The sequence below is a fragment of the Mobula hypostoma genome, chromosome 21 (assembly GCF_963921235.1).
Source record: "Mobula hypostoma chromosome 21, sMobHyp1.1, whole genome shotgun sequence".
Classification (NCBI taxonomy): domain Eukaryota; kingdom Metazoa; phylum Chordata; class Chondrichthyes; order Myliobatiformes; family Myliobatidae; genus Mobula; species Mobula hypostoma.
Genome location: NC_086117.1, coordinates 9,287,985 through 9,310,320, shown reverse-complemented (window position 1 = coordinate 9,310,320; position 22,336 = coordinate 9,287,985). Strand labels below are relative to the sequence as shown.

General features: G+C 36.5%; 1 protein-coding gene across 5 annotated transcripts in view; it reads right to left on the bottom strand.

Annotated features, from left to right (window-relative positions):
- The window catches only part of LOC134359783 (pre-B-cell leukemia transcription factor 3), a 217,632-nt gene that overhangs the window by 5,965 nt on the left and 189,331 nt on the right, over positions 1-22,336 (bottom strand). For 2 of the 5 annotated variants that reach the window (XM_063073414.1, XM_063073416.1), the window contains 4 exons: positions 14,642-14,777; positions 2,287-2,452; positions 1,635-1,747; positions 482-571 (listed from right to left, as the gene is read on the bottom strand). In XM_063073414.1, coding sequence (XP_062929484.1) covers positions 482-571; positions 1,635-1,747; positions 2,287-2,452; positions 14,642-14,777 — 505 coding nt within the window. Of the gene's footprint in view, positions 1-420; positions 572-1,634; positions 1,748-2,286; positions 2,453-14,641; positions 14,778-22,336 lie in introns of all 5 variants that reach the window. The other 3 variants (XM_063073415.1, XR_010021203.1, XM_063073417.1) reach the window with 3 other exon arrangements.

The following is a 22,336-nucleotide window of genomic DNA, read 5'->3' as shown; positions in this document are numbered from 1 at the left end:
TATATCCGTTCTATTTAAAAAATAATAAAAATCCCAACGTCCATACCATACCAGAGTGGTATAATGCACTACACTATCATATGACACCTTATCAAGCCTCATCAACGAAGATGGAATTCATGACTTCAAAATGCTGCAGGCAAGGACAATTTTACATTCCATCTTCCAAACACAGTATTTTGGAAATGATTTAGCAACATTGTGAAATATTTTACATTGGATTTAAAGTAACAGGACAAAAGATTGCCATCTTTAGCTCTATTTTAATGCAGTGCATTTCTTGTTTAAAAAAAGGTTTAATTTTCCTACATAACCATTAATTCTTTACATAAACATCCCATAAAGGAATGTATGGTTCTTTCTGGATAACGTAACCCTCTCTGCTATCAAAAGCTGAATTAAGAAACTATAATGGCTTACACTGGCAAGGCTTTAGTTTTTCTTTTTCTTCTATGGACACAGAAATAAAAGTGTTCCTTACGCTCAAACTGTGTGGACTGTACAGTGAATTCCCTCCAAGACCATCACTGTATCCGCCCGTCTGATTGATAACATGACGCAGGGAATCCACCTGAAGCAAAAACAAACAAAAAGGAACATGTCAGAGTTGATGTGAAAGAACTATCCTCTGCTCACAGGAAATGATATAGTAGATTGAGATGTGTAAGCTTGCCATCCTGCTTACATTATAGTAAAATTTATCAGTTTGTTTTAAATATTTTTAAATTGGCAGCCTCCGTGTTAAAATTTTAAAATTTGTTTTTGAAAGATGTCAGGCTAAGCTTACATACCACACTGAATTCTGGAAATTTTGCCATAGGGTTTCTAGGTTTTTTTTTTGCACCCAATAAATAAATTACAGGCAAAGGCTGTCTGCAGCCAGTCAGCATGCTGTCTGTCAGTAACAATTTAATGGATTACCCTTAACAAGAACTGCAGTCATTTACTGACACTTTTTACAGAAATGATTACATTGAGGATGACAAACAGTGAAAAACTACACTGTTTGCTTGTAATACAGCCAACCACTTCTAGAAATATGTTATTCAAATATTAGTACCGGACTCACCTCATGTCATTTACTTAAGTACCACATCAGTAACAGTTTATCTTATAAAACAATAGTCATTTTATATTTGGAATGCTGCCTTTCTCTCTGTCTAAGTGGGCAAAAGGGGAAAAGCCTCAACACTTTTAGCGAGGGTGGGTCCCCAGCCTCTCCCAGGAGTGTGATATTTTGGCAGACAAAGCCTTTTAGTCCCAAGAACAATTCTTATCGTGAAAGAAAGGAACAGAATTCAAAAAACACAAGGCATGAAAATAATAAGAGGAAAGTCTGTGAATGAATATGGCAGAAGCTTACACCAATCACCAAATTCGCCAATTTTCCCACCCCCCCAGATTGCTCAAGCCAGAGCCGACTGCATTCACATAGTTTTAAAAATCAAACATGGAACATCACAAATAACGGACTCAAAACAATAATGATAATATCAAAGCAGCGAATGGATAAATTTAATTAATCTGTACCTTAGGTACAGAATATTTACAGGGCTATAGGTCAGAGTAAGGCAGTTTTAATGTCTAAGCCCTACCCTGCTTCCTAGGCCCTGGTACTGGCCCATTCTTCCTACCTGTGATTGCACATTGGCTCCGACTTGGGACCCTTGGTAAGAATCCCCATTCAGATTCTGCATGTTCATGAACATGTCCCCAGAATTTGGTAGGTTAAAAGAACCAGAGGAACCTGGAAAGGAAAGAGTCAGGCACCTGAATCACAGAGGGCTTTAAATCTCTCCCCAAAGTTCTCAAAAAGAAAGAACATACAAGAGAGAAACAGAAATAAAGAAACAGACAGAAAAGAAACAGCAGCCTTTCCATAACATGAAAAGCATTATGAAAATTGTCCAGATTTTTACAGAATGAGGAGTTCCTTTTTTAAAAAAATCTTATTCTGTCAAATAATGACCTGCAAAGCCCAAACCAGTGAATTCTGAAGTGTGGGTGCTGCTTTTAGCTTGAGACACAATAAGGAGGCATCGTGGGACCTACCTTATCGGGAAAAGGCAAATTTTTTTTTCAGCATCATTGCAAAGTTTTAATTTGTATTTTTAAAGCTGGGGCTTACAATATGGCAATCATGATTAATTTAAACATAAAACTGTAACATAATTTTAACGGTGCTTTTCTTAAGGAAGCTTTTTTTTGTTTTTATAAAATTATGCTGCCTTCTTACAAACCAAAACTGCTAAACTTTGAACCATGTTCTGGAACCTTTCCACTTACCGGACGTGGGTGTGGTGGGGGAGTTTGCTTGGCTGTTTTGCACTGCAGCTGCAACAGCATGTGCAGCATTTACAGCAGTTTTTGCAGCATATAGGTTAGCTTCTTCTTGGAACTTCCCAATATTCTTCTTGTACCTGATTCGTTTATTGCCAAACCAGTTTGATACCTGAGGAGTGAAGAAAACCAACTGTCAAGAGCTCTGCCAGGTACTCAGAGGTATTATTACTCGTATTTGTCAAGCTTGGGTCCATCACAATGGAAATTTCTAACTTTTTCCACTGGGTGTCTTGACTAATTAAGCAATAATCAAAGATAGACTGCAAGTTATTAGGAATTGAAGCATGACATGAATATGCCTGTCTTTTGACAGAACGGATACTTGGGGACTTAAACATTCACCACGACATTACCGACATGATTACACTGGGGGAAAAAAATCCAAAAACACACCAAAACATTAATAATAAAGAAGTAATTGTTGGCACATTAAATACCACCTGCCAATCAAATATTGTTACTGAGATGGATACAAAGTGCATTCTTTGCTTTGAGAAGTGGTAAGATGAGAAAGCCTAGAAATGCCATTGTTCTTTGTTTCTGGTCTGGAACAACCTGGCAACTCTACAATTTAAATCATGTTCAGTTAGATGAATATGAATAGAGTGATGTAAATCAATAATAAATGAACTAGTGTTTTTTATTCTCCCTCTGAACAGAGTAAGATCAGGATCAGTGTTGCCAAGGCTAATCCACGCACATTAACCTGCGCAAGAATCCTTATAAATTGGTTAGTAATCATTTGTACTCTGGCCAAAGGGGGCAAAGCTCAGAAGGTGCTTCATTATTATTTTCAGAGAACAAAACACTACAAGACTGCAACTGAATTTTCAGTATGTTCTGAATGAATGTTGTGGGCATTACGTATTATTCACAGCACTTTACAAAAAGTAGCTTAATAACAAGTACCTGTGAAAGAATCAAAAGGCAAGAACCCAGTCAGCTGGAACGAAAGCTGAATGATTGAGAAACTGCGTATGAACTCACGTGTACAGAGTATAGACCTTAACATGTTGGTTAATCTCCAAAATGTTATTTTCCCTGTGTAAAGTACTTTATCTTACAAATGTTGTTAATGGAATATTTCTGCAATTGTTACTGAAAACAAGCTGCTGACCCAAGGGAGGACAGCGGACAGAGTAAATGGTCCTTATGGTGTTTAAATTTCTATCCCGTGACTTCAGCTAAAGGTTATAACTGTGTAAATGACATTGGGGGGATAAACATTAAAATCCTTTATAATGTAAGCATGACAAGCTGGTTTGTTTTTTTTTCTGGTAATCTACATACGGATGAGTTCAACTACAATTTTATTTTACTGCCAATGGACTTTAAATGGGTTATCTGAATTAAAAGAGTGCACAAAAACTGCACACAGATGTAGAAAGAGATGCTTGGCCAGGGGAAAGAAAGTCTGTGATTTGATGATTCAGAGAAGAAGCCAACTCTGGCTGTAAAATACTAAATTCCATAAATTTAGACACAAGCTCCAAGAAGACTTTGTCATTATTCAAGTGGAAGTATTTTACATACTACATTTTAAGATGCTCTTTTCCTAATATGGTTCTCAGTATAAACCTTATTTAACTCATGTAAACATAATAGCTGAATTTTTGCTAATTTCATGTGATGGGGGAATTTACAAAGTTCTTTAGACAACAATATTCATAGAGAAAAAATGGTTATTACTCTATGAATTATACGGTGTCTTGTCAAGTACAGGTTCTGATATTGTTTGGCTATGTATTCCACTAGATTTTGCACAATGCACTGATTACATTTAGAATGTAGATAATTCCACAATCAGAGTAAACAACCATTACAGCATTATGTTCTTTTTTGAAACGGTTTTCTCTAATTTTTTTTACTTCACCTCCCCTCTCATCTCTCTTTCTCTTGGATTACCAATTACAAAAGGAAGCTTATACTTGTATAACCTAAAATTATACTTCACAGAACCAGAAACCAGAAGTCTCACAAGACTGATAAGAAAATGACTCCCTCCAGTTTTACCTCTCTCCTTGGCAAACAAGGCATCCCATAATAAGAAGATTCAAAAGAAAAACATAATGGTACTTGACTCAAGAACATATCCACCAGTATTGCAGTACATTCTACTTGGAAATTTCTACTGCAGAACAGTTTTTAAACCAGCAAGTTAAAACAAAACACATTATAACCAGCATAGAATTAGTGCGATGCTATTTATCTTTGGTGCCATATCACAAGATACCAGGCACTGTCAACAGATAATTACTTGGAAACATGCTACACAATCTATAAGAGTACAGCCATACTGCCATAAATCTATCATAATTATTGTGGTAATCATATTAACAGTAATTGACTATTTAATAACTAAAGTATCTGTATTGTGCGAACATTCACAGATGCACAAAGATTAAAAAAAGATACAGCAACCATTCACATTGTGTAATAAGTTCCAGACTGTGCACTAAAATTTTATATCTTTAGCACATTCTAAAATATGAGGAGATTTTGCACGCCATCAGATTTTTTGTAGCACTCCAGTCGCCGTGCTTCTTAATCTTTAATATCAAGGCAATTAAAATTAATGACCATTCATACAAACCACTGTGGGCAGTGTTTCCTTGACATCAGTTGTTTGATGAGTTTACCTTGAGGTTAACTACCGAGCAAGGTTTAATTGGAGCAAAGGAAGAGAGGACAATCATCTGATGTTTTTTCTTCACAACTAGAAAGAAAAAATGCTGGAACGCCATATACCATGAAGACTCTTTTTATATATTTCTCAGATGATAACAAAAAAAGACTTTTTCTCCAGGTTGAATTTGTCTGGAAGAATATAACTAGAAATCATGCAATCAATAATCTGTCACGATGGAGGAAGCCCCATCAGTTTGCCTGTAACAGGCCACGTTTTTACTACTATTCCTGTGATAATTGTAATACTATACTGATACCTGCCCATTTCTACTTCAACACATTCATCAGGCTTTGGCATCAATGGTAGTACAATTTTAACCTGTCAAAGTTAGTAGGATCCAAAATTCCACTGACTGCTTTCTGACTGGAAGATGAAATAATAATAGTTTGGGCCTTCATAACAAATTACTGCTGATATTGCAAAACTGAAATTGGAGACTTAGCTGTTTCCTTATGCTACTAGCCCAAGTTTTAACTGGCATCACCAGATTTAACAGGCTGTTATTGCAGTACCTAGCTCATTTTGTTGTAGATATAAAAATGGTAATATGGCAATACAAGGATTTTGAAATTGTAGCTAAGACAGAGCCAATCCAATCATTCTAAGCTTACAATTATAGGGGGAAAGAACAAAACTATTTTTCGAAGATACAGACACTCTACTGTTACAAGAGGTTGACCTGAAGATTTCAGGAATTGCTTTGTGAATTAGCTGGGGAATGATTAACAATCAGAAAAAGTTAACTTAAAATTTGAAATTAAGAATGATTTATTTGGGTATTTGTAGTCATGAACAAGAACACCTCACCTCATTAGACAAAAAGGAAATGTCCATTCTACATGCCGTTGTTGGAATTCACATGTTAATTGAAAATAAGGAATACTGAATCCTAAGACAATTCCATCCCCACCCTGATATTGTCCCTTTCATGTTTAAAGACTTACTCTGATACAGCAATATGATTCTACAGCACTCTAAGCTACTTAACACTACACTGAATGGGTGTTCTTTATGTGTCATCCTGGACATGGTGTGGCACAAGGTTACTTAGACACAGAGAAAATGCATTCAAATCCAAAAAAGTTGTCAAGTGCTACAACAATGGAAAGGATGCAGCAAGATGGAGGCTGACTACAATATTTCATTCCTTTCCAGCAACTGAAGAGGTGCCAGAGGATTACAGAGCTGCTAACTTTGTATCATTGTTTTAAAAAGGAGGTAGAGATAAACTGTGTTATTACAATCCAGTTATTTTCATCACGAATACACAAAGTATTGGAATCCACTTGAAGGGACAGCAAACCCTCAGTTAGAGAGGTAAAGATTTATCAAGATGCAGCCAGTTGGGATTTGCTAAGGGAAGGTTGTGCCTATCTAATTTGTCTGAATTTTACGTGGAGGTAAGAAGAGAATGGGTATTGAGTGTTTGATGTTGCCTATGCAGATCTTAGCAAGCCTTCTGACAAAGTCTCAGATGGCAGACTGTATCAAAACAGTAAAAGCCCACGGGAAAGTGGTAAACTGGATCCAAAAATAGCTTAGTGGCAAGAAACAAGGCAAATGGCTAATGGGCGATATTGTGACTGGAAGAAGGCTTTGAAGTTCATTCCTTGGTTTCCGTATTATATATTAATGTTCTAGACTCAAATATTGTAGTAGCAGTGAAGATGAATGATTTAAACTTCAGAAAGATGATCTGGTCAGTTGGGCAGAAAAAGGCAAAGAAAATTTAATCTACATAACTGCTGGGTAATGAACTTTGACAGGTACAAGATAATGCAATATAAAAAATAAAAAATAGAAAATATTGGTAAGACTCCGCGGATCAGGCGGCGGCTGTGAAGAAAGGAGCGAAGTTAATGTTTCAGATCAATGATCTGTCATCAGAAATGGAAAAGTGAGAAAACAAGTATGCTTTACGTTGAAGTGCAGAGGTAGAGAAATGGAGAAAACAAAGGGAATCTCAGTAACAGGGTTATCCAGGTGAAACTAATGTTCTTCCTATCATCTAAGAGAAGGTGATGAATGATTGTAGATCACAGCTGATCTATCTGTAGAAATATAGGCAGAGAAAGATGAATGAAACCACGAAAGGGGAGAAAAACAATGCTGAAACTGTAAGATTCAAAACACATTTCTTTCTAGAAATCAGAAATTACAGAAAGTACTGGAGAGGAAGCAGATCTACAGGTATGTGTGAAGGGACAAAAACTGAATTGATGTTACTAGTGGCATTTTCTATTTTTACTTCCAGCATCTGCAGTTTTTGCTCTTCAGTTGGCATCTACAATAATTGGAGGATATTGAGTGATATGCAGAAGCAATGGGACCTTTAAGTGTGTGGCAGCTCCACAAGTCAATAGTTGGTTAAAAAAGGGTGATTCTTTCCTTTATTAGATCTAGATTATAATAGCAGGGAAGTACATGAGTATGCATACAATGTTAATTTGGGCATCTCTTTCTTGATTTGCAGAGGTATGATGGGCTAAATGGCTTCATTCTGTCTTCTTGGTATATGGTTTTATGAAGTTATAACTTCAGTAAATAATGATGCCTGAACCACCAACTTGATATCAGGCCTAACTTAACAATGCTGATTTTGTAGCTGGAACATTAGTTATTAGCGAACATTGTCATTACTCTGCCAAGCTGTCATCAGTATTTCTGGATTTGTAAGGTTTAATATGGAGGCTCCAAACTTGCCATCAATGAGTCAGCCTACATCAAACACTTTTGTTGAATTACAAATAAATAAAATACACTTAGATTAATTTTAGAAATCTTAAAATAAAAGTAATGGTTTCCCTAATCGAGACTACCAGAATTCTGACCTTTCTAATGCTAAATGAAAAAAGAGAGATTAATTAACAGAAGTCTCTTTCTCTGCTAGAACAGGTGCCTACCTGAGGGCACATTTTCAGGCAGTGTGACAGACAGGGAACAATTCAGAAGGGTCCTGTTGTGTGCACACTCTGTTAAGTGAATGACAGGAATTGAGGAAACCATGTTGGCTACCAACTGATTCAGAGTCAGTGACCTGCTGTTTTCTGTAACCTTCAAATGAAAACATTTGAGAATGCTGCATTTCTATACAACAACTCTCTGGACTTCAATTTCCTGAAATTGTTACCTTCACGATTTGTTATGTACTTACACATTCTCAAAATAAAATGGGAAAACTTGAACAGTGATGAACAAAATATATCATGACAATAAATATTAAGTGGTAATGGTAGATGCTCAGTCAATAACATTAGCCATACAGTAACAGCTGCACTATGTATTCTAGGTTGTTCTACTAAAAATCAGTGGAACTGAATTTCAGAAGAGCAATCACGCCCAGGCAATATGAAATTGGATGTTTACAGTAAGCAACCAAGGATAAATTTTAACCCCATGGATCCAACTAATGACAGCAATGGATTAGAGTCAGACCAGGTTAAGGGCAGTACGATTCCTTCCACAATTAGTGAACCAGCAGGATACATCACAAGCTGACAGTTTCATGATTACTTTCAGTTTTTTTTAAACAGATTCAAATTTAGTTGATGGGATTTGAACTCATATTACAGATTATTAGTCTAGGCCTCTTCAAGATAATAGCTTTACTGGCAAACAAATGAACACTTTAATACACAGTGTGATTCTGTAATACTAAAATGTTCATTCGTTTGCCAGTAAAGCTGTTCAATTTATAGGCATCAGTGACCTAAATACAGCCTGACTGACGAAAAGCTCCAAATCAAACTAGAAAGCCATTTCATTCAGATTTATTGCCCTTGTGATCAGAAAGGTCCAGGGATTGAGGAAAATGGGGCTCTGCTGACAATTGTAAATGCACAATTCCTTTCAAAATATTTTTTCACCCTAAGACTTGCTTGGTCACTGCAATTCTGTACTGGTGTTAAGTGAAACTGTACACTGCCTACATAGAAACAGCATGTAGTCTTTAACCATTTATCAACTGCCCATCTTTTCATTAGGCCTCAGAATTGGCTACTGTAGCACAAAATGCAAGTAAAATAATTAAACTTTTGTCATAAGTGGTAGATGCTGGACATATGAAATAAAGACAGAAAATATTGTTTAACGCTCAGGAGATCAGGCTGCAAGAGAGCAACATGGTAGCATAGTGGCTATGACAATTCTTTACAGTACAGGCAACCTGGGTTCAACTCCTACCACTGTCTGTAAGGAGCTGCCTCATCTGCCTCAGGATTAGGCTTTACACTGCCTGTTGCACGCTATATTTTTATAATTAACATTGTAGTTTTATTGTGTAACACACACAAAAAATGCTGGTGAACACAGCAGGCCAGGCAGCATCTATAGGAAGAGGTACAGTCAACGTTTCGGGCCGAGACCCTTTGTCAGGATTAACTGAAAGAAGAGATAGTAAGAGATTTGAAAGTGGGAGGGGGAGAGGGAGATCCAAAATCATTTGCTGCCTGGCCTGCTGCGTTCACCAGCATTTTTTGTGTGTGTTGCTTGAATTTCCAGCATCTGCAGATTTCCTCATGTTTGCGTTTTATTGTGTATTCAATAGGACTTTTTCTTTTATCTGTAGACCCATGCTGAGAGTAACTATCAGTGCATGAAGCCATCCCTTGTAGGAAGCTGAAATGCATTGAGAATAAGCTACCTTTGACAAAAGCAATTGTATCTCCAGTATATTCTAATAAGTGTTTTAAATAGAATCTAATCTAAGAAAAGTACACCTAAAAAGCAAAATAGCCTTTCTATATTAGCCGGAGTATACAAGAAGTGGATTAAAAGTAAAGAACATGTAAATTGCTGGATAAATTATAGAATTAAGAGCTAACAAATTATACTACAGCTATTGTGAGATGGCACATTTTGTCATTTTCAGTGCCTCCTGAAGTATAAATATTCACTGTTTCTGACACCATGCAAGACACTTATCTGCTTCTATAGAAAGCAGATGAAGTAGTTTATCTACAGCCAGAACACAGCAGACATGATAGTTTGAAGCTCCTCTTAATGTAGGTCTCCCATAAACTTTAGCCGTCAGTCTATAATTTGATCAAGAATGAGGGGCACTGAATAAGAAGCCTTGTGATTCTTCTTCGAGTATAGTACTGTGCAAAAGTCTTGGGCACATATATAAGCCAGGGTGTCTAAGATGTTTGTATAGTACTGTATTTGTCAACATGGAGCACTGAGGGAGTGGTATGGGACAGGTGGTAGAGGAGGAGTGCCGGGCAGGTGTTGGCGTAGGTGCAGACACGCCCAGCCCTGAGACACCAGGCAAGGTCATTTGATTCCAAACAATTGGTTTATTGATCGTTACAAAATGTCTCTCTGGTGCTTCGCACTCCCTTCCTCTCCCTTCCCCTTTTCCCTGCCCCCTTCCCATTCTCAGTCCACAATAGAGACCCATATCAGGATCAGGTTTATCACCACTTGTGTCATTAAATTTGTTTATTTTTGCGCCAGAAGTAGAGTGCAATACATAAAATTACTACTGTACTGTGCAAAAGTATTAGGGATCCAAGCTACGCATGTGTGCCTAAGAACTTTGCACAGTATTGTATCTCTGCATTAGCTACTAACATCTTAATGAATATTTATTGCACTTACATAAAGGACTCATTTCAGAGGCAATGACTCTTCTCTTTAAAAAATTGTTCTGAATTTTGTAGTGACTTATTTGAATAAATTCTCAGTGGGTACTTAAATGCTTTGTGCACTTCATACAATTATTATTATGTAGTTTCATTGTTTTCATTTTACCTACTGCCCACCAAACAGAAACACAAAACAGTCAAAATTCTCCACTATTCTGTAGTTCTATTAGTAATTGCTCTAGATAAACTACCATACTGTAGTTGGGAGCCATCCACACAGCTTATTATCGACAGGGTCTTTTATAGCTTCTTTATTAGTGAAGAAGTCATAAATAATGTGTGATACAGAGAGAGTTCAGTGTTTTGGTTTTTAAAGTTTATTGGTGTTCTCTAATGATCTCTCTGCACTTGGGGTTTTCATTAATCTTAAGCTTGTTGGTATACCTGAATCTCATGAATGCTGCACCAACTAGGAATTGAAATCTGAGGAACTCTTTGAGGTGCGTGCTTAGGTGAATCCACAATGCATAAGGTAGCTACATATATACACAGGAGTGCATGATGATTGGGAGGGATTCATGTCCGTGTGGATAGTTTGTGAGCAGGTTATGAGTACATGTGTGCAGTGCATCAATGAGAGGTTTAGTATGTGTAATATACAAGCCCAGAAGACAAAAATGTGTGTGAATGTTCATAAAATGCAATATCTGAAATTCAGTATTAACTGGAAAAAGTTAGTTATGGATGAGATCAAAGGTTCCTTTTTCCTTACCAAAGCAGCTTATCGTTACAAGCCTCTCCATCAAGTAAACTGTTGCTAACCACAGCTGGCAGGTTAGAGTGGCAGGGAACCTTGGGATTCTCCACCTATGATCACTTATTTGAGAGAGACATTTCTATCTTTGTTGCAATCATGCTCCTGTTTTACATTTGTAAGTATAAAAGTGTGTTTAAACTTCAGCAAGTGTAAATTTTCTGAGGAGAAAACAATTCATTAAAAACACAATCTTCATTTGGGGAAAATCAAAAGATAGTTGCAGCTAACACACAAGATATAAAATAAAACTGATCATTCCCCTTCCAGTGGGAATTTGCCCCATGTCACTTGTAGCAAATGCACATTTGTAGCTATTGCTATTTGTAATATTCTGTTTTAAAAATTGAGCATCACTGAATTTTGGAAGTGAAGTACAAAAATAATTGCAACAAATGTACACTTAGCAGAAAGTAGTAATGAAAATGCTTAGCAAATTTATATTCCCATGAGAAATAAAATCTCCATTGGAAAAGTGCTCCACCCTTTGCAAAGTGTAGTAATTGGGAATAGGAGGAACTTAATAGAAGAGCATATAATGCAACAGCTAAGAGTGCTGATCCCGAGGGCCAGGATGATATTAAAATCAGCAAAGTCAACCAAAATATTGATATATCCGGGAAAAGCTCATTTTATGAATACACTAGCAAGAAATACTGTACAAAAGTAATTTCAAAAAAGTTTATATAATGATAAGAAGTACTTAAAAGTACTGGAGTGACAAAATTTCCAAGACATTATATATTTTCTATTAGTCGCTGCAGAAGACAACCAATGAAAATCATTCCAGTTAGAGGGGAAATTTAAAAGTATTTAAACTCGTGTCACCAAATTATAGTCCAGTCTCCAAATTACTAGACTAGTAACTTTACTACTGTGCAATGGTCTGGAGATAAGGACCCAGACTTCAGGACTGAGGTCAGAAGTTTATTCACAAGCAGGGCTGAAAGTCATTAGAAGTCTGTAAGTACACAATCACTGACCATATTCAAGACTGCAAGTGTCAGGGGTTTTTCCATTTCACTGGAATCCATGGATAAGTTTCAGGTAGGAATGTGATGATCTTACTAAATACAATAGGCTCAGATGATTCTTCACCCAGTACTGTGCCTCACTTTCTTTCACATTGAACATTTGTTTAAACTTTCTCCACTTACACAACAGAATCCAAGATGTTGTTAAATTTAACAATATATGGATAACTTCTTTTCAGAAATCAATACCATCACATATAGAGACTTATAACCGAAGAAAATGACATACACACCAGTTAACAAGAGATTATTTTAAAAGGAAAAGATTAATAGATTTGCGTAGTCTCTTTCGAGTGTGCTTCTACCCTTAAGAATTACAAAGCAAACATACAAGTTACCGTTTGAACAACTTTGTTCTTTCCATCAAACTGAATGAGAAGTTTTATTCTTTATCTGTTGATTGACTTTTTTTTGCCAAAACATTGGTGAAACCAGTTCCAATATTCAATCTAGTCAATTTCAGATTTGCAAAAAGTTACACAATTTATATTAATGATTCAGCTGTAATAATTTCTAGGAAATGTTTGTTCTAACAAAATATTCATCAATAGCATTTAGTTTAAGCAGGTAACATCTTAATCAGCAGATGGTTCAATCAGCAGAATAGTACCACAGTCTGAACCCACTTTTAAAATTCTTTCTTGCAAAAGAATAGCATATGGACTAAACCAAAAACATAGCACAATTTCACATCATTTCTATTAAGCAAATACACAAGATTAATGAATAAAATTTAATAGAAATGGCTTATTCAGTCAGCAGAAATTAACTTTTCAGTACATCTTTTACAGATGATTCTTTCAAACCTCAGTTGAAACAATTGGAATAATATTAATTAATTAGTTAACCTCAAGCTGGTTTCTAATTATGCTTCTGAAAGTTCCTCTGGAGGTTAAGTCGATCATTATGTCAAAAATAGAACAGAAGCCATGAATAGTTAAAGCACAATCCATTTAACCCTCAGCCACATTATGATAAATATATTATGAGCTGTAATATTGATATGCAAGACTGAGTAGTCCAGGATCACTGTTTATGTCACCTTAACCAATGCATTCTATCACTGAGCTTAGAAGCAAACTCAATACTCATGACACCTAGCAAACACCTTGATAGGTATAAATAGAGTAGCTGACATCGCTAGTTGTAAAATATGATATATATGTCCATAGGTGAAGCTGACTGGCTAACGCACAAGCAAAACAAGTGAACTATGGTCAGTCTTGCAAGTGGGAACACAGATCATACTTCCCAGATGCCTCTGATCTACTGTACATGAATTGTAATATCAGGTCTCTTTAAATTATTTTAATTTGGTCATGTAATTTAATGATAAAATTTTAAATGGAGATTCTAAAGGAAATATCTTCCTTAATCAACTAATTTTCAAATATGACAGCACGCCACTGCATTGAAAAGTTCCTAAACAGGAATTATTAAATTTCCATTGCAGTTTGACAAAAAAAAATTTACCAGGGTCACAAAACAAACATGAACCTTACAGGTCTCACTAAAAACAAGGAAGAGAAACTAATTATTGCCTAGGTACGATATGGAACAACTACACTTCTTGCCTAAGTGGAGCAAGTTTGAGACTTGCTTATATTCAGTGATTGGGTTTTCAGAGAATTGTAAAGACTTTTCACCCTGCTTATGAATAAACGCCTTCTGACCTCAGTTCTGAAGTTAGAAGCATAACCTGTGCCGGCAATGGCATGACTACATGCTGCAATGTAAAAAGAAAATCTTGATCTAAACAGTAAATATTTCTGTCCAGTTATACAATTGTACTACATTGCTAATTTAAACTTAATGGAAACTTAATTCAGGGGTTGCTTAAATAGCCAGTCACTGTACAACTTTACGGCTTCTTGTGCTTTGTAATTACTCATTTGAAGAAACCTGTTAATTCAGTATCATTCACAAATTTACATATTTTTAATCTAATTAACCATTATATTAAATCAGAAAATGAAAGAAATGGCGCAGCAGCCATTAATTTTGCGGAAATCGTCAACCTATATAGCCAATTCATGTTAACTTGGGTGAACCTGAAGTTTCACAGTGAACAAAGGTTTGAAACCAGCTTTTCCAATTTATTTTCAATATTTTTAAATTTGAGCAGACACATTTCTTTGGAATAAATTCAAAAATTATGGATGGTTGTTCTTACTTGTGATACTGTGATGCTGCATTTCTTTGCCAGCTCTTCTTTGGCTTCTTCACTGGGATATGGATTGCTGAGATGGGAGTAAAAATACTCATTCAAGACTTCTGTTGCTTGTTTGCTGAAATTACGTCGCTTCCGTCTGAAAACATTAAAGGGAGATTTAAATTTTTCTTCTAATGACATTAAGCAATTGCATTTTAATCTGACATCTTTATACCTTTCATCAAACAAATAAATTAATTAATATTGAATTAAATTAATATTTGAACACATTATTTAAAATGATATGGCATTTTTTCCTCAATTTGGTCAAATGCCACAAAAATAAAATCAATAGTCATATTCGAAGTTTTAAAACATGCTTCATTCACTGGAGGACCAAAACTACAGTAATTTAAAAGCAACTAACAAAAGAAAGTCTAATGATCAAGTCAGCACTTCGTGTGTCTAATAATGTTCCATTCACAAAGACAGCTTTGCCCTTTTTAAATTCTGCAAGCAGCATAGGTCCTGGCAGTAAGCTTTTATGAGAGAATCTTAACCAAAAAGACAATGTGCCCGTGGACAGAGTTGTTCTTGTGCTCTTCAGAATTGATTTTGCAGTGCTTCTGGGGAGATTGGACTAAGGACAACTCTACTTTCTCTATGATACTTAACACTGCATTAACCCCACATAGCTCTGCTCTTTTGGTTTCTCTGCAGTGTTCCAATGGATCCTGACTCCAGCACAGCACAATGCATCTCCCCAGGGTGGCATTCATCTCTCTTTTGTGCGACCATTCCCATTTCCTTGTTTACACACTGTTCCTTTCAAATAAATCATTTTTTTAAAAATGCACATCTGCTCAATTTAAGTTGTATAAAGGAATCCAAATTCTCTAAAGGCATTTTCCAACTGTTTATAATTATTTCAATTTACCACACCTGCTGATAACCTGGCTGCCAGTGAAATTATTCAGTTTGTTTCAGCCTCTAAGTCTTTACAGGTGCAAGTTGTAGTTACAGAATGTGTACATACAACAAACCAACAGAGATCATGGTTGGTATTTGAATCATGGCTATAATATTATGATATTTTTAAAAAGATATATGTTTGTAATGGTGATTGTAATATTATTCTCCATGTTTTGCCCACAATGTTAGTAATAAATAGCCAACATCTCCACTATCACAAAGTGTTGGTGGTGAATATGGTAGGGATAAAAATGTAATAATGAAAAGACATACAAATTTAACATCAGTTTATGAAACAATGCACTGTCAAATCAAAATAATCTCCATGTACAAAGGTACACAGTCTCTTCCCAATCACATTATACATGGTATTTAAATAGAGCAGAGCGCAAAATGAACACACACAAAATGATTGGACTATATGGGTGGGCAAGCATGTTGTGAGTTACATGCATCTCTTTTGCGGTTGAAAACCCTTGCACCAATTTTATAATATGTCAAATTTACATTCAATACACAAAATATCTACAGGAATGCTTTTATTAACAGCAGTTGCATGCTATTTTATCCTCTTGATAGCCGAAGGTTTGGGTTATTTTATCCAACTCTTGACCGAGTGGCATGCTCATCCATCAATTTTAATCGTACACTGAAAACCTGCATGGAACCCAATCTGAGCTTTCAAAAGCTAAAGACATTTGTGACACTTGAGAGGAAGCATCTGAATTCAAATCAGGGACCACTAGAGTGAACGTATAATATTTCATCATTTGGAAAAAGGATGTGTGTTCAGAGGTTGTATTCTTTTCTCTTAAGCTTTCCTTCAATCAGAGGAAGTGCATGTTGATTGCATCCAGTGAGTAGGAAGAAGTTTGTATCTGCTTTAACAACAATGTGGTTTTACTGAGAGAATTATCCCTACTGAGTGAGAAGATTGTGAGTTCAATTCCCGCTGCAGGACTTCAGCATAATCTCGTCTGATGTCTGAAAGGTGCTGTCAGGTATTGTAGACTTGAGCATTGACTGCTTCCTCATGTGAGTGCAGAAGGTTCCCACTGCACTTTCCTGAACTGCAAGATAATTTTTCTCTACCCTATCAGACACCAATTATAAGCCATCTAGCCATTACTCTCACTTTTGCTTGTGCAATCATTTACACAAATTTAAACTAAAAATGTCAATTACTTCAAAAGTAATTCAATACCCGTAAGCCACCAGCAAAAAATATAGAACCACACCACACAAGAACAGGCCTTTTGGCCCACAATTTCTGACCATGATGCCAATTTAAATTGCACATCATGTTGGACACCCCTCTTTTCTCTGTCTGTTAAGTGCTTGTTTAAATGCCTTCTAAATGTTACCATCATATCTGCTTTGACCACCTGCCCTGGTAGTGCATTCCAGACACCTACTCTGTAAAACAAATTGCCTTATAAATCTCCTTTAAACATTTCCCCTTTCATCTTAAAGCTACACCTTCTAAAATTTAACATTTCAATATCCGTAGGTCCTTAGGGCATGAAAATGGTTGCTTTTTAGACAACTTTTTTGATACTGCTCATAAATTTGAAACTAAAAGTTAAGCTAGAGCTGTTACTCAATTTAGAGGTTTACTTTTACCAAGATAGATCCTTATTTCATGCTGTTGTCAATGTTCTTTTGATCTCACACATTCCTTCTCTGTTCATACCACTGTGCAACACAAAGTTGATTTTAGATGGAAGCCATAAGCATTAGATAAATGTAATATTTAACATAGTTTCTCTTTTCTAATATAAAACCTATTAAAACAGAGCCCATTTCAATACCAAAACACACATTAAGTCACATCTATTGGTCAAATGCATCACTTGGCCCTTCTCAAGTGCAGTTTGCAGAGATATTACTATGCAGAGAAATTCATCCTTGATCAGTAGTGGTAAAAGCATTACATAGTAGTGTCTATACTTCCAAAATTTATTCTAGAGTATAATGCACTGACGTGCTTACACAGTCCTCATGATCATGGAGGGGTTGAGCCATCACCATTTATATTTTAGTTGGATAGTAGGTGATTTAGCTTTCTTTTCCCTTTCCATTCTAGGAAAATAATTTTGATATATACTTTCAAAATAAATAATACAAACACTAATGAGGCTCAATTCCAAAATAAATGCTCTACAGATCTTGTGCATAGGAAAGACTTACAAAAAAAGTCTAAATGGACTAAAGCAGCCCAGAATTAAAAATACAAGCAACAAGTTCAGAGTATAATTAACATGGTTCATATGAAACAAGGTTTATAATAAATACATTTTATTAAAATTCTCCAACAGGATGGTTAATCTACAATGTGGTAACTGTTTTTCTTATTGTACTGCTGTAAATTATGTACTAATGCTGGCTTTAGAAATTGCAGTTTAGTGCTTAATGCTGCATTTATGCAGTAGCTCCTGGTCTCAGGTTGTTGGCTTTAGTATCAGTTCCTATTTACGCTGCTTGACTGGAGCTCCAATTCTCTTGCCCAGGAGAGAGCTTGGTGAATGCTTGGTTACACGCCTGCACAGAGCTCCTCTCCTAGGAGTTAACATTTAAATGTTTAGAGACTGCGGATGGTAGTGCCTGCACTCTGTGAACACTTAAATTAACTCCAGGTAGCTTTACCATGTGCCCTTGAGATCCAAGGACTCCCATGGGTGACTTTTTAAAAACTATTTTAGCAGCATACTGGAATTCTAATATGTGCACCCTAAAATAGCCATTTTAATTAGTTCACCACAGTGGTAATATAAACACAGTTTTTAAAGCAAGCACAATGTAAAAAATATATAATTTTTAAATTATTATGATTATTGTAAAATTCTGTGAGAAAAGGTCACGTGGATGATGTTGAAACTTATTTTTTCTTGCCAAGCAATAGGCTGCTACAGAACAGGCAGTTTGCACATTCAGCTTATTCAAGAACATGTGGCAACTATCAATCTTTTTCTTACTTTTTTGAGAGATAGTTAGAAATAACTTCATGTTATTCACCATCCAAATTGTTAAAATTTACTGAGATCTGCAAAGCTTGAAGGAACAAATTACAATGAAACAAGCTCATCTACAATTAACATTTTAGATCACTACACAATTTCCAGGGTTGTTTAAATCAATAGAATTTTACAGGTACTAATCAAAAAAGGAGAAATTAATGTAATTCAGTGGATCAAGAATCCAAGAGTTTTCCCAACAATAATACTCGTATTCAGTTTCTTAATATCCTTCCCTTTCTCTGTATTTTGTTTATAAGTAAAAATACAAATTAATATTATGTTGCTGAAATTCCATGACAATCCTTTTAAATTGCCAAGTTCTAAAGAATATATTCCTTCCAAGACATTGAAGCCCAAAATATCCTCTCAACCTCTCCAGAATACTGTATTACACTAGGGAGAGTAAAGGTCACATGGACACAATTTCTAGCAGTCTGTAAAGGGCTGCTGACAGGAACATCTCATTGTTTGAATATATCAAGGTTGAGGAAAATAGTGCTAAATTTACTATTTGAAAATCATTCAAATGAACAATTCATAAAGGTCACATTAGAAAATCAGGACTATACAGGGAAAAAGCTCTCTTGCAAGTGTAATGAAGAACAAGTAGATCTCACACAACCATGTGATGAAAAGCTTCTTCAGCTCTGAATCACAATTTCCTATTTTGTAAAATATTTAAATCAGTTATCAGCCAAGGCGCTTCATGGAAGTGAACAAATATTGGCATTGAAACAAATTTTAGAAAACATTTGGGCAGATGACCGAAAGACTGGTCAAAGATGTATTTATTGAGTTCAAAGGAGTAAAGAGAAGTACAGAGGAAGGGTTTAGGGAAAGGAATTCCAAAGCTCATGACCTTGGCAACCAGTAGAAAGTATCTATTGTAGAGAAATTATATTATGTTGAGAATCATTAAGAGATCAGAATTAGAGGTGTGTTCTTTGCTCAAAAGAGTGTTTAGGGAGGAGGTTGCACTTAGAGGCAGAGGCAAGACAACATGGAGATTTGAAAACAAGGGGCAAGTGTTAACTAAGAATAAATTTAAGATCAACAAGCACAATGTGGTGATTTGGAGATTGAGAATCAGTACAAAGAGAATCAAAGGTCAGTAAGACCAAGGAGCTGATTGTGGACTTCAGGAAGGGTAAGACAAAGGAACACGTTATCAATCCTCAGAGGGATCAGAAGTGGAGAGAGTGAGCAGCTTCAAGTTCCTGGGTGTCAAGATCTCTGAGGATCTAACCTGGTCCCAACATTTCAATGTAGTTATAAAGAAGGCAAGACAGCAGCCATACTTTATTAGGAGTTTGAAGAGATTTGGCATGTCAACAAATACACTCAAAAACTTCTATAGCTGTACTGCGGAGAGCATTCTGTCTGGTATGGAGGGGCTACTGCACAGGACTGAAAGAAGCTGCAGAGGGTTGTAAATCTAGCCAACTCCATCTTGAGTAATAGTCTACAAAGTATCCAGGACATCTTCATCCAGGAATGCCCTTTTCTCACTGTTACCATCAGGTAGGAGGTACAGAAGCCTGAAGGCACACACTCAGCAATTCAGGACAGCTTCTTTCCCTCTGCCATTCGATTCCTAAATGGACATTGAACCCTTGGACACTACCTCACTTTTTAAAATATACAGTATTTCTGTTTTTGCACTTTTTAAAATCTATTCAATATACATATACTGTCACTGATTTATTTATTTATTTATTTATTTATTATTACTTTCTTTTTTTTTTCCTCTTCTATATTATGTATTGCATTGAACTGCTGCTGCTAAGTTAACAAATTTCATGTCACACATGCCGATGATAATAAACCTGATTCTGATTCTGAGGTATAAAGTAAATCGGTAATAAACGAGTTAAGTGAAGGTTTCAGAAGATTTGGTTACATTGTCACAATACTTTTCAGATTGTGAACATGTGCCCACCTCAGAGTTTTACAAAGTGAATTGCATACGCTCCATCACTGCAGGATCAGAAACTTCAAGTTCTAAACAAATTCTAACAAACATGTTTGGTAACTTTAGTGCATAATCTTCCTGTGGCTTCATGATCTCAAGAAAATCCTGGAGCCTCTATGGAGGTAAAAGTCAAGGCCCACTCAACCTGTCAAATGTGTTAAGAGCTACAGATAAGGCAAAATCAGTAATATTTACAATAAGTAGAATTGTATTTGATGTTTCATAGATGTCATAGGATTTTATGCAAACTAAGGATAGGATCTATGGGCATTTAGAGAATCATGGTCTGATCAGGGACAGTCAGCATGGCTTTGTGAAGGGCAGATCGTGTCTAACAAGCCTGATAGAGTTCTTTGAGGAGGTGACCAGGCATATAGATGAGGGTAGTGCAGTGGATATGATCTACAGGGTTCCCCCACCATCCGAAGGTACAGCGTTCCTATGAAACGGTTCGTAAGCCGAAATGTCGTAAAGCGAAGAAGCAATTACCATTTATTTATATGGGAAAATTTTGTGAGAGTTCGCAGACCCAAAAATAACCTACCAAATCATGCCAAATAACACATAAAACCGAAAATAACAGTAACATATAGTAAAAGCAGGAATGAAATGATAAACACACAGCCTATATAAAGTAGAAATACTTTTCCACAATCATTGCCGGCGCTGTTCTCCAAAGCGAAAATCTCACGCAAGCGCTCTCGGCAAAAACACGGTGCAAGCGCTCTCCAGTAACCTTTAAACTATCATACCAAATCATACCAAATAACACGTAAAAATACACAGCCTATATAAAGTAGAAATAATGTATGAACAGTGTAGTATCACTTACCGGAATTGGTTTAGCGCCGAGCACACTGATGATGGTGTGTTAGACTGAGTCGTCGCAGGCTGGGGTGGTGCAGTGGCCCCCACCCTCCAGGCCGCCGACCGATACATTGCCACGAAGCATGCAGCGGTAGCCGGAAGGCACACAGTACATCTTTAAGAAAAAAGCCGAAATAAACATGCTAATTAATTACGTGTCGGGCAGCACCTAATTAATTAGCTTGTTTATTTCGGCTTTTTTCTTTAAGATGTGCTGGGTGTGTCCCGGCTACCGCTGCATTCTCCGCGAATCGGTACCTGTCCGGGCCTGGGTGTTGGGGTGGTGGGACACTGGGGTGTCATCTCATCGTCGTTTGTTTCCATTAGAGCAGACAGCTCATCTTCTCCTATGACTGCCTGTCTTGATGTCGAAGGTCGAGGTTCGTCGTTTGCTGTGGCTGATGTGGAAGGCTTGCTTGACTGCTGAGCCTCGCGCATTTTTCTGTCATACAGTTCTTTGTAAGCACTCAAACCATCCTGAAAATATCCCCTAAACCTACGTACCCTTTCAAAATTAAAGTCGTACTTTATCATTGCAGCGAAAATCTCACGCAGTTGCTTCACGTTCATTTCGCTACTGAATTCGGTTTCGATTGTTATCCTTTCCTCTTCCAATTGCATCAGCTCTTCATCTACCAGTTCTTGGTCATGGGATGCCAAAATCTCTTCAAAATCATCTTCATCAGCTTCCACAAGCCAAACTCATGTTGTCCTTACTTCGTTCACCACGATCGAAAAGCTTAATTATGTCTAGTTTTACAATAAGTGTAACATCCTTACAAACTCTTTCAGGCTTTTCCAATACCTCAGAACTCATCTTGCAAATGGCTGCTCACGGGCACATGTTAAAGCAATGCCGTTCCGAATCCCGGGGAAAGCAGCTACTCG